Raw genomic sequence first — 12,894 nt, forward strand, 5'->3', positions numbered from 1 at the left:
CTATCCCGAGGTACATGTGCCAGCGCACAAGTGGACCGACTCCGGACCTTGCACGACAACTTCTGTCACCCAGGGGTCACATGTTTTTACCATTTCATCAAGGCCCGCAACCTGCCGTACTCCATCGAGGAATTCAGGGCGATCGCCAGAGACTGCCAGGTCTGAGCGGAGTGTAAACCGCACTTCCACCGGCCAGACCATGCATGCCTGGTGAAGGCCTCCCGCCCTTTGAACCCCTCAGCGTGGACTTCAAAGGGCCCCTCCCCTCCACCGACCGCAACACGTACTTTCTCAGTGTGGTCGATGAATATTCCCGATTCCCCTTTGCCGTCCCATGCCCCGACATGACGTCTGCCACCATCATCAAAGCCCTCAACACCATCTTCGCTCTGTTCGGCTTCCCCGCCTACGTCCAAAGCGACCAGGGATCCTCATTCACGAGCGATGAGCTGTGCGAGTATCTGCTCAACAGGGGCATTGCCTCGAGCAAGAAGACCAGCTACAACCCCAGGGGAAACGGGCAGGTGGAGGGGGAGAATGGGACGGTCTGGAGGGTCGTCCAGCTGGCCCAACGGTCCAGAAATCTCCCAGTCTCCCGCTGGCAGGAGGTCCTCCCCGACGCACGTCACTCCATTCGGTCGCTCCTGTGCACCGTGACTAATGAAACCCCCCATGAACGTCTCTTTGCCTTCCCTCGGAAGTCTACCTCCGGGGTTTCGCTCCCGACATGGCTGGCAGCTCCAGGACCCATTCTCAGTAGACACGTTCGACTCCACAAGGCGGACCCGTTGGTTGAGAGGGGACAGCTACTTCACGCTAACCCGCAGTACGCCTACGTAGCCGACCCCGACGGCCGCCAAGACACAGTCTCCCTCAGGGACCTGGCACCAACTGGTTCCACACACTTGACAACTGCAAAGCTGCACACGTGGTCTGGGCCTTCGCTGCTATGGGTTACATTTCAGTGACAGTGTGGGGCAGCCTTTAAATACAAATTAACCCCTGCAAGAAACCAACAGATTGTGTGCAAAAAAGAGAGACAGAGCGCGGACAAGACACAGCATCAGTGGCTGGTGGTGGGGGTAAGAGAGAGCGAGAGAGAGACAGACAGACAGAGGGGAGGGAGAATGTGAGTGAGTGAGAGAGCCAGAGAGACAGAGACTCTGATACAGAGGCACACCCTAATTTAGATAGGAGAGACACACACAAAGGTGAGAGAGAGACGTTTAGGACAGGATTTTTGTGAAATTTATTCACTCTATTATGAAATCAGAGACTTGATTAAGTGGATCAGAAGTTATGCAGGATTTCACTGATTTTGGCAAGAGGGACAGAGGCAGAGAGAGAGAGAGAGACAGACAGACTGACATTGAGAGTGGAAATTCACTCCAGTCACAGAAATATGCAAATCCATGGCATTAGTTCCAGTTTAACAAAAAGAGGCATATTCCTAAGAGCAAAGGTGGTTGCACGAAGTGACTGTTGGATTCATCACCAATCCATTTACATCACACTGCCTCCAGCCAGCCTCCAGCCAGCATCTGCTAACCGACTGCGCAGAAATGAGAAAGATGAAGACTTGAAGCTTGTCGGGCTTCGCACCAAGCATCCAGCTGGCAGATAACCCAAGGCTGTAAATTCAGTTCTGTAACTGCATTGCTCTGGTGATTTACAAAGCCAGAATTACATCTATGAGCCCCTGCCTAACTGGCTGTCTGCTGCTGTCCTGCGCTCTGTCCAATACTTCTCCCTCCTCTGAGATCAGGCTGGTTTTCAGAGCCATTATTCTCTTGAGTCTTCATCTCAAAATTCTGCTTAATGTGGAAATAATTCTGTTGCCTATGCAGGTTTGTTTAAAAGATCACAGGCGGGATTCTCCCATCTGAAGGCAGAGTGTTGACGCCATTGTAAAAACTGGAGAGATTAACGACGGCGTCATCGGACCGCGATGTGTAGCGATCTTCTGCCCTCCAGAAGGCCAGCTCAGCACTGGAGCGACCCACGCCTCTCCAGCTGCCGATACCAGCGTCAAATGGGCGCCGCGGGTCTGCGCATGCGCGTCGAGACCGGCGCAAATGCGCTCGTGTTCCGATGCAGCATGGCGTAGGGCTACAGGGTCCGGTGCAAAGCAAAAGAGGCCCCCAGCCTGAGAGGCCGGCCCGCCGGCTGGTAGGCCCCGATCGCGGGGAGGCCCCCCTCCCCCCCCGGGGTCGGACACCCCCCCCCCCCCCCACCCCCACCCCGGCGCCCGACAGGATGGATGCCGAGGTCCCGCCGGGTAAGACCAGATGTGAACGGCGCCGGCGGGACTCGAGCTTTTTGGGCAGCCACTCAGCCCATCCCAGGCGGAGAATCGCCGGGGAGGGGCCGAAGAGAGGGCCCCCCGGCCAGCTCCGCGCCCCCGCCAATGGCGCCGATTCTCCGCTCTACAGAGAATCGGGGCGGCGTCGCGCGAATCGCGCTCGGCCTGTCAATTCTCCGACCCGGCATGGGCTGAGGGAATCCCGCCCCATAATGGAAATAGTAGAATAGTTTCTGTATTATCTTTTCACCCCTGCAGACGCAATTATTGTTTTTGTTCCCTCAAGACACAAGATTCATACTGGACATTACTGCTAATTCTCAGTCCCCTCCATGTGACCATCACTCATGAGCTTATGTATTCATCATACGTTTCACATTACCGGTGGATGAGGTCCAAGTGTGGACACCACTTGGTGATAACGGAGTGCTGGGAGTTGTGTCTCCATTTTCTGCACTTTCCTGGGACTGGATGGATGAGCTTCGGGGGTCAGAGGGGAGACTTTCAGTTGCCCTTTCCCAAATTGGCCTCATTTTTTTCTTTCCCTCTCCCAGACCCGGGTTCCAAATCAACCCCTTTGCAGTTCCCCCAGGATATCTACAATGGAGCATGGGAACCATAATAAAGCGGAGTGGCCCAGAGGTACTCCGAAAATATTCCGGGCCTATCTGCCTTAAAATGAGCTGACTTCTCGTTGGCTAACGTACGATGAAGCTAAGCCCCTTACCTCCAACGAGTGCAGAATCCATTCCGCCACCGTTACTCACAGGTGTGTCTCCTACAGGAGGGATCTCTGCAATAAAGCACAAAAGAGAATCATTTTGAGAGTGTAAGCTGAGCTGCAGGGCGATTCCAAGAGATTGCGAGTTGTTGATGCGATCATTGACTGGATATTAAACGGCTTTCCAATTTTGCCAGGGAAGATAGCTTAGGTCATCATTTAAAGGGGAGAGATCCTGGTGCCCTGGTCAACATTCTCCCCTAAATCAATATTATCATGAAAATCTGTGTTGGCGGCTGTATAATGGGGATAGTTTCTTTTTATTCTTCCACAGAATGTCGAGCTCACTGGCTGGGCCAGAATCTTTGCTGCCCATCTCCAATATGGGTCGGGTGACAGTTCCCATCATATTTAAGCATTGATAAAAGTTGACAGGGAAGGCATGCACATGTAAGATTGTATAACAGCCGCAATAACTTCTATTTCCACAGCACTTTTAACAGAGCTAAAATACTCCAGATCACTCACAGGAGCACCAAATAAATGACACAAAACCACATGGAGATATTCTGATGGAGCGAGAGCGAGAGCGGGGAGCGGGGGGGGGGGGGGGGGGGGGGGAGGAGAGCGGGGGGGGGGAGAACTGGGGGGGGGGGGAGAACGGGGGGGGGGGGGAGAACGGGGGGGGAGAGAACGGGGGGGGGGAGAAAACGGGGGGGGGGAGAGAACGGGGGGGGAGAGAACGGGGGGGGAGAGAACGGGGGGGGAGAGAACGGGGGGGGAGAGAACGGGGGGGGAGAGAACGGGGGGGGAGAGAACGGGGGGGGGAGAGAACGGGGGGGGAGAGAACGGGGGGGGAGAGAACGGGGGGGGGAGAGAACGGGGGGGGAGAGAACGGGGGGGGAGAGAACGGGGGGGGAGAGAACGGGGGGGGAGAGAACGGGGGGGGGAGAGAACGGGGGGGAGAGAACGGGGGGGGAGAGAACGGGGGGGGGAGAGAACGGGGGGGGGAGAGAACGGGGGGGGAGAGAACGGGGGGGGAGAGAGAACGGGGGGGAGAGAACGGGGGGGAGAGAACGGGGGGGGAGAGAACGGGGGGGGAGAGCGGGGGGGGGGGAGAGCGGGGGGGGGGGAGAGCGGGGGGGAGAGCGGGTGGGGAGAGCGGGGGGGGGAGAGCGGGGGGGAGAGCGGGGGGGAGAGCGGGGGGGGAGAGCGGGGGGGGAGAGCGAGCAAGAGCGGAGAGCGCGAGCAAGAGCGGAGAGCGCGAGCAAGAGCGGAGAGCGCGAGCAAGAGCGGAGAGCGCGAGCAAGAGCGGAGAGCGCGAGCAAGAGCGGAGAGCGCGAGCAAGAGCGGAGAGCGCGAGCAAGAGCGGAGAGCGCGAGCAAGAGCGGAGAGCGCGAGCAAGAGCGGAGAGCGCGAGCAAGAGCGGAGAGCGCGAGCAAGAGCGGAGAGCGCGAGCGAGAGCGAGAGCACAAGCGAGAGCGGAGAGTGCGAGCGAGTGCGGAGAGCGCGAACGAGAGCAGAGAGCGAGAGCGGAGAGCGCGAGCGGAGAGCGCGAGCGGAGAGCGCGAGCGGAGAGCGCGAGCGGAGAGCGCGAGCGGGAGCGGAGAGCGCGGCGAGAGCGGAGGGCGCGAGCGAGAGCGGAGGGGGCGAGCGATAGCGGAGAGCGCGAGCGAGAGCGGAAAGCGTGAGCGAGTGCGGAGAGCCCGAGCGAGTGCAGAGAGCGCGAGCGAGAGCGGAGAGCGCGAGCGAGAGCGGAGAGCGCGAGCGAGAGCGGAGAGCGCGAGCGAGAGCGGAGAGCGCGAGCGCGGCGAGAGCGGAGAGCGCGACAAAAGCGGAGAGCGCGACAAAAGCGAAGAGCGCGAGCGAAAGCGGAGAGCGCGAGCGAGAGCGGAGAGCGCGAGCGAGAGCGGAGGGCGCGAGCGAGAGCGGAGGGCGCGAGCGAGAGCGGAGAGCGCAAGCAAGAGCGGAGAGCGCAAGCGAGAGCACAAGCGCGAGCGGAGAGCGCGAGCGGAGAGCGCGAGCAAGAGCGGAGAGCGCGAGCAAGAGCGGAGAGCGCGAGCAAGAGCGGAGAGCGCGAGCAAGAGCGGAGAGCGCGAGCAAGAGCGGAGAGCGCGAGCAAGAGCGGAGAGCGCGAGCAAGAGCGGAGAGCGCGAGCAAGAGCGGAGAGCGCGAGCAAGAGCGGAGAGCGCGAGCAAGAGCGGAGAGCGCGAGCGAGAGCGAGAGCACGAGCGAGAGCGGAGAGTGCGAGCGAGTGCGGAGAGCGCGAACGAGAGCGCGAGCGAGAGCAGAGAGCGAGAGCGGAGAGCGCGAGCGAGAGCGCGAGCGGAGAGCGCGAGCGGAGAGCGCGAGCGGAGAGCGCGAGCGGAGAGCGCGAGCGGAGAGCGCGGCGAGAGCGGAGAGCGCGGCGAGAGCGGAGAGCGCGGCGAGAGCGGAGGGCGCGAGCGAGAGCGGAGGGGGGGAGCGATAGCGGAGAGCGCGAGCGAGAGCGGAAAGCGTGAGCGAGTGCGGAGAGCCCGAGCGAGTGCAGAGAGCGCGAGCAAGAGCGGAGAGCGCGAGCGAGAGCGGAGAGCGCGAGCGAGAGCGGAGAGCGCGAGCGAGAGCGGAGAGCGCGAGCGAGAGCGGAGAGCGCGAGCGAGAGCGGAGAGCGCGAGCGCGGCGAGAGCGGAGAGCGCGACAAAAGCGGAGAGCGCGACAAAAGCGAAGAGCGCGAGCGAAAGCGGAGAGCGCGAGCGAGAGCGGAGAGCGCGAGCGAGAGCGGAGGGCGCGAGCGAGAGCGGAGGGCGCGAGCGAGAGCGGAGGGCGCGAGCGAGAGCGGAGAGCGCGAGCAAGAGCGGAGAGCGCGAGCGAGAGCACAAGCGCGAGCGGAGAGCGTGAGCGGAGAGCGCGAGCAAGAGCGGAGAGCGCGAGCAAGAGCGGAGAGCGCAAGCAAGAGCGGAGAGCGCGAGCAAGAGCGGAGAGCGCGAGCAAGAGCGGAGAGCGCGAGCAAGAGCGGAGAGCGAGAGCACAAGCGACAGCGGAGAGTGCGAGCGAGTGCGGAGAGCGCGAACGAGAGCGCGAGCGAGAGCGGAGAGCGCGAGCGATAGCGAGCGCGAGCGGAGAGCGCGAGCGGAGAGCGCGAGCGGAGAGCGCGAGCGGAGAGCGCGAGCGAGAGCGCGGCGAGAGCGGAGGGCGCGAGCGAGAGCGGAGGGCGCGAGCGATAGCGGAGATCGCGAGCGAGAGCGGAAAGCGCGAGCGAGTGCGGAGGGCGCGAGCGAGTGCAGAGAGCGCGAGCGAGTGCAGAGAGCGCGAGCGAGAGCGGAGAGCGCGAGCGAGAGCGGAGAGCGCGAGCGAGAGCGCGGCGAGAGCGGAGGGCGCGAGCGAGAGCGGAGGGCGCGAGCGATAGCGGAGAGCGCGAGCGAGAGCGGAAAGCGCGAGCGAGTGCGGAGGGCGCGAGCGAGTGCAGAGAGCGCGAGCGAGAGCGGAGAGCGCGGCGAGAGCGGAGAGCGCGACAAAAGCGGAGAGCGAGCGAAAGCGGAGGGCGCGAGCGAGAGCGGAGGGCGCGAGCGAGAGCGGAGGGCGCGAGCGAGAGCGGAGGGCGCGAGCGAGAGCGGAGGGCGCGAGCGAGAGCGGAGGGCGCGAGCGAGAGCGGAGGGCGCGAGCGAGAGCGGAGGGAGCGAGCGAGAGCGGAGGGCGCGAGCGAGAGCGGAGGGCGCGAGGGAGACCGGGGAGCGCGAGGGAGACCGGGGAGCGCGAGGGAGACCGGGGAGCGCGAGGGAGACCGGGGAGCGCGAGGGAGACCGGGGAGCGCGAGGGAGACCGGGGAGCGCGAGGGAGACCGGGGAGCGCGAGGGAGACCGGGGAGCGCGAGGGAGACCGGGGAGCGCGAGGGAGACCGGGGAGCGCGAGGGAGACCGGGGAGCGCGAGGGAGACCGGGGAGCGCGAGGGAGACCGGGGAGCGCGAGGGAGACCGGGGAGCGCGAGGGAGACCAGGGAGCGCGAGGGAGACCAGGGAGCGCGAGGGAGACCAGGGAGCGCGAGGGAGACCAGGGAGCGCGAGGGAGACCAGGGAGCGCGAGGGAGACCAGGGAGCGCGAGGGAGACCAGGGAGCGCGAGGGAGACCAGGGAGCGCGAGGGAGACCAGGGAGCGCGAGGGAGACCAGGGAGCGCGAGGGAGACCAGGGAGCGCGAGGGAGACCAGGGAGCGCGAGGGAGACCAGGGAGCGCGAGGGAGACCAGGGAGCGCGAGGGAGACCAGGGAGCGCGAGGGAGACCAGGGAGCGCGAGGGAGACCAGGGAGCGCGAGGGAGACCAGGGAGCGCGAGGGAGACCAGGGAGCGCGAGGGAGACCAGGGAGCGCGAGGGAGACCAGGGAGCGCGAGGGAGACCAGGGAGCGCGAGGGAGACCAGGGAGCGCGAGGGAGACCAGGGAGCGCGAGGGAGACCAGGGAGCGCGAGGGAGACCAGGGAGCGCGAGGGAGACCAGGGAGCGCGAGGGAGACCAGGGAGCGCGAGGGAGACCAGGGAGCGCGAGGGAGACCAGGGAGCGCGAGGGAGACCAGGGAGCGCGAGGGAGACCAGGGAGCGCGAGGGAGACCAGGGAGCGCGAGGGAGACCAGGGAGCGCGAGGGAGACCAGGGAGCGCGAGGGAGACCAGGGAGCGCGAGGGAGACCAGGGAGCGCGAGGGAGACCAGGGAGCGCGAGGGAGACCAGGGAGCGCGAGGGAGACCAGGGAGCGCGAGGGAGACCAGGGAGCGCGAGGGAGACCAGGGAGCGCGAGGGAGACCAGGGAGCGCGAGGGAGACCAGGGAGCGCGAGGGAGACCAGGGAGCGCGAGGGAGACCAGGGAGCGCGAGGGAGACCAGGGAGCGCGAGGGAGACCAGGGAGCGCGAGGGAGACCAGGGAGCGCGAGGGAGACCAGGGAGCGCGAGGGAGACCAGGGAGCGCGAGGGAGACCAGGGAGCGCGAGGGAGACCAGGGAGCGCGAGGGAGACCAGGGAGCGCGAGGGAGACCAGGGAGCGCGAGGGAGACCAGGGAGCGCGAGGGAGACCAGGGAGCGCGAGGGAGACCAGGGAGCGCGAGGGAGACCAGGGAGCGCGAGGGAGACCAGGGAGCGCGAGGGAGACCAGGGAGCGCGAGGGAGACCAGGGAGCGCGAGGGAGACCAGGGAGCGCGAGGGAGACCAGGGAGCGCGAGGGAGACCAGGGAGCGCGAGGGAGACCAGGGAGCGCGAGGGAGACCAGGGAGCGCGAGGGAGACCAGGGAGCGCGAGGGAGACCAGGGAGCGCGAGGGAGACCAGGGAGCGCGAGGGAGACCAGGGAGCGCGAGGGAGACCAGGGAGCGCGAGGGAGACCAGGGAGCGCGAGGGAGACCAGGGAGCGCGAGGGAGACCAGGGAGCGCGAGGGAGACCAGGGAGCGCGAGGGAGACCAGGGAGCGCGAGGGAGACCAGGGAGCGCGAGGGAGACCAGGGAGCGCGAGGGAGACCAGGGAGCGCGAGGGAGACCAGGGAGCGCGAGGGAGACCAGGGAGCGCGAGGGAGACCAGGGAGCGCGAGGGAGACCAGGGAGCGCGAGGGAGACCAGGGAGCGCGAGGGAGACCAGGGAGCGCGAGGGAGACCAGGGAGCGCGAGGGAGACCAGGGAGCGCGAGGGAGACCAGGGAGCGCGAGGGAGACCAGGGAGCGCGAGGGAGACCAGGGAGCGCGAGGGAGACCAGGGAGCGCGAGGGAGACCAGGGAGCGCGAGGGAGACCAGGGAGCGCGAGGGAGACCAGGGAGCGCGAGGGAGACCAGGGAGCGCGAGGGAGACCAGGGAGCGCGAGGGAGACCAGGGAGCGCGAGGGAGACCAGGGAGCGCGAGGGAGACCAGGGAGCGCGAGGGAGACCAGGGAGCGCGAGGGAGACCAGGGAGCGCGAGGGAGACCAGGGAGCGCGAGGGAGACCAGGGAGCGCGAGGGAGACCAGGGAGCGCGAGGGAGACCAGGGAGCGCGAGGGAGACCAGGGAGCGCGAGGGAGACCAGGGAGCGCGAGGGAGACCAGGGAGCGCGAGGGAGACCAGGGAGCGCGAGGGAGACCAGGGAGCGCGAGGGAGACCAGGGAGCGCGAGGGAGACCAGGGAGCGCGAGGGAGACCAGGGAGCGCGAGGGAGACCAGGGAGCGCGAGGGAGACCAGGGAGCGCTAGAGAGACCAGGGAGCGCTAGAGAGACCAGGGAGCGCGAGTCGGGTGACTCGTGATTGGCCCGGCGCCCGGCCCGATTTGCGGTTCACAAGTGAATCATACTTCAAGGGTGCTGGGTGAAAATCCTGGGACTCTCTCCCCCTAACAGTGGGGATACCTACACCATACGGGCTGTACGGTTCAATGCGGCAGCTCACTGACACTTTCCAAAGGCAATTCAAGATGGAAAACAAATGCTGCCCTTGCCAGCAATACCAATGGATGATTAATAAAACAATTTGCACAGAATCTCTACAGTGCAGGAGGCCATTGGCCCATCGAATCGGCACTGACCCTCCGAAAGAGCACCCCACCCAGGCCCACACTCCTGCCCTGGCCCCTTAACCCCACTCAACCTTTGGACACCAAGGGGTAATTTAGTGTGGCCAATTCACCTGACCTGCACGTCTTTGGACTGTGAGGGGAAACCGGAGCACCCGGAGGAAACCCACGCAGATACCGGGGGGGGGGGGGGGGGCGGAATGTGCAAACACCATATAAACAGACAGTCACCCAAGGTCAGCATCAAACCCATGCCACCAATGGTTGCCACGTATCCATACAGAATAATGACGTCCAAACTTCACAAATACTTCAATGTCCACAAGACATTTTGGGACCACCAAAGCGATGATAAGCACTTTATAAACACAGATCCCCTGTGTGCTTTTAAATGGTTACTTGGCTGGATGCTCGTCGGCAAAACTACCTGACAAAAAGAGTCAGTGCTTTCAGGACAGGAATTTCAAAGAACAAAAGAACAAAGAAAAATTACAGCACAGGAACAGGCCCTTCGGCCCTTCTAGCCTGCGCCGATCCAGATCCTCTATCTAAAACTGTCGCCTATTTTCTAAGGATCTGTATCCCTCTGCCCCCTGCCCATTCATGTATCTGTCTAGATAGATCTTAAATGACGCTATCATGCCCGCCTCGACCACCTACGCTGGCAAAGCTTTCCAGGCACCCACCACCCTCTGCGTAAAGAACTTTCCACGCTTATCTCCCTTAAGCTTCTCCCCTCACCTTGAACTCGTGACCCCTAGTAATTGAGTCCCCCACTCTGGGAAAAAGCTTCTTGCTATCCACCCTGTCTATGCCTCTCATGATTTTGTAGACCTCAATGAGGTCCCCCCTCAACCTCCGTCTTTCTAATGAAAATAATCCTAATCTACTCAACCTCTATTCATAGCTAGCGCCCTCCATACCAGGCAACATCCGGGTGAATCTCCTCTGCACCTTCTCTAAAGCATCCACTTCCTTTTGGTAATGTGGTGACTAGAACTGTACGTAGTATTCCAAATGTGGCCGAACCAAAGTTTTATACAACTGTAACATGACCTGCCAACTCTTGTACTCTATACTCCTTCCGATGAAGGAAAGCATGCCGTATGCCTTCTTGGCCACTATCGACCTGCTCAGCCACCTTCAGGGTACAATGGACCTGAACACCCAGACCTCTCTGTACATCAATTTTCCCCAGGGCTTTTTCACTTACCGTTTAATGGGGAGGCACCAACCTTTCTGAGAAGCACCCAGGTCCCTTGGTCGTGTTCAGTGGAGCTCAGCTACTGGCCGCCACAGCATAGCTCAATTGCTTCCACACTGTGTAACCACTATCAGTAACCAGAGACAGTCGGGCAGCCCACACTGCAGATATATTCTGTAGTACAAATGCTATTCATTAAATTTTCTCCAGCCTTTAGCTGGGAAGGGCGGAGATGAATTTTTTTAAAATTTAAAATATATTTTGAAAAGACATTAATGCGATAAAAAAAAAAACAATCCAAGAGTTCAGAAACTGCACAGTTTGGAGTGTGTTATTTTTGGCCAGCAGTTTGGTAAATGTAGACAACAATGGGGTTGACTGCCAGCATAAAACAATCCTAGTCACTTGCATGGACAACAGAGAGCACTATCTAATAAGTTTGAAATGTTAATTGAATGCATGTGCACAAATGGCCACACCCACTGAACAAATGTCGTGGGAGAAGGAGTGGAAGGTTTGAGTGAGGGGCGACAAAAGGGGACCCTCTTCCTCTGAATCGGCTTCCTCGACCCCCTCACTCCAAATTGGCCACCCCTCCCTCACTCTCTCTTCTTGGACACACTCGTCTCCATCAAGGACGGTCACCTCAGCACTTTGCTTTACCGCAAACCCACGGATAACCTCACGATGCTCCACTTCTCCAGCTTCCACCCTAAACACATTAAAGAAGCCATCCCCTATGGACAAGCGCTCCGTATACACAGGATCTGCTCAGACGAGGAGGAGCGTAACAGACATCTAGAGACGTTGAAAGATGCCCTCGTATGAACAGGATATGGCACTCGACTCATCGATCGACAGTTCCAACGCGCCACAGCGAAAAACCGCACCGACCTCCTCAGAAGACAAACATGGGACACAACCGACAGAATACCCTACGTCGTCCAGTACATCCCCGGAGCGGAGAAACTACGTCATCTTCTTCACAGCCTTCAACACGTCATTGATGACGATGAACATCTTGCCAAGGTCATCCCCACACCCCCACTACTTGCCTTCAAACAACCGCGCAACCTCAAACGAACCATTGTTTGCAGCAAACTACCCAGTCTTCAGAACAGTGACCACGACACCACACGACACCACACAACCCTGTCATGGCAATCTCTGCAAGACGTGCCAGATCAACGACATGGATACCACTATTACACGTGAGAACACCACCCACCAGGTACGCGGTACATACTCGTGCGACTCAGCCAACGTTGTCTACCTCATACGCTGCAGGAAAGGATGTCCCGAAGCGTGGTACATTGGCGAGACCATGCAGACGCTGCGACAACGAATGAACGGATATCGCGCAACAATCACCAGGCAGGAATGTTCCCTTCCAGTCGGGGAACACTTCAGCAGTCAAGGGCATTCAGCCTCTGATCTCCGGGTAAGCGTTCTCCAAGGCGGCCTTCAGGACGCGCGACAACGCAGAATCGTCGAGCAGAAACTTACAGCCAAGTTCCGCACTGCGGCCTCAACCGGGACCTGGGATTCATGTCGCATTACATTCATCCCCCACCATCTGGCCTGCAAAATCCTACCAACTGTCCTGGCTTGGTACAATTCACACCACTTTAACCTGGGGTTACCCAATCTCTGGATCTGTAAAGAGTTAATCACCTGCTAATGGTCGCATTCCAAGCATTGTTTGGCATCTTTGAATTTGTCTATATATGTGTTTCTGGAACATACCTCTTCATTCACCTGAGGAAGGAGCAGCGCTCCGAAAGCTACTGATATCGAAACAAACCTATTGGACTTTAACCTGGTGTTGTAAGACTTCGTACTGTGCTCACCCCAGTCCAACGCCGGTATCTCCACATCATCTCTACTGACAGGAAGAGACAGTGGGAAAGTAACCAAGTGAGTTCCAGATCAGTGGGTAATGTCCAATTCAATGTGCTCAGACCATTATGGCCAACACTGCAACAAGGAAAGGTCTGAATAATTTGATTTGGCACAGTTCTAGCTGTAGGGGCCGGTTTAGCACAGTGGGCTAAATAGCTGGCTTGTAATGCAGAACAAGACCAGCAGTGCAGGTTCAATTCCCGTACCGGCCTCCCCGAACAGGCGCCGGAATGTGGCGACTAGGGGCTTTTCACAGTCACTTCATTGAAGCCTACTTGT

General features: G+C 60.9%; 1 protein-coding gene across 3 annotated transcripts in view; it reads right to left on the reverse strand.

Annotated features, from left to right (window-relative positions):
- gypc (glycophorin C (Gerbich blood group)) overlaps positions 1 to 12,894 on the reverse strand; it is a 131,803-nt gene that overhangs the window by 7,939 nt on the left and 110,970 nt on the right. For all 3 annotated transcript variants that reach the window (XM_072470047.1, XM_072470028.1, XM_072470037.1), the window contains exon 3: positions 3,030 to 3,095. In XM_072470047.1, coding sequence (XP_072326148.1) covers positions 3,030 to 3,095 — 66 coding nt within the window. The remainder of the gene's footprint in view (positions 1 to 3,029; positions 3,096 to 12,894) is intronic.

This window comes from Scyliorhinus torazame, chromosome 2 (assembly GCF_047496885.1).
Source record: "Scyliorhinus torazame isolate Kashiwa2021f chromosome 2, sScyTor2.1, whole genome shotgun sequence".
Classification (NCBI taxonomy): domain Eukaryota; kingdom Metazoa; phylum Chordata; class Chondrichthyes; order Carcharhiniformes; family Scyliorhinidae; genus Scyliorhinus; species Scyliorhinus torazame.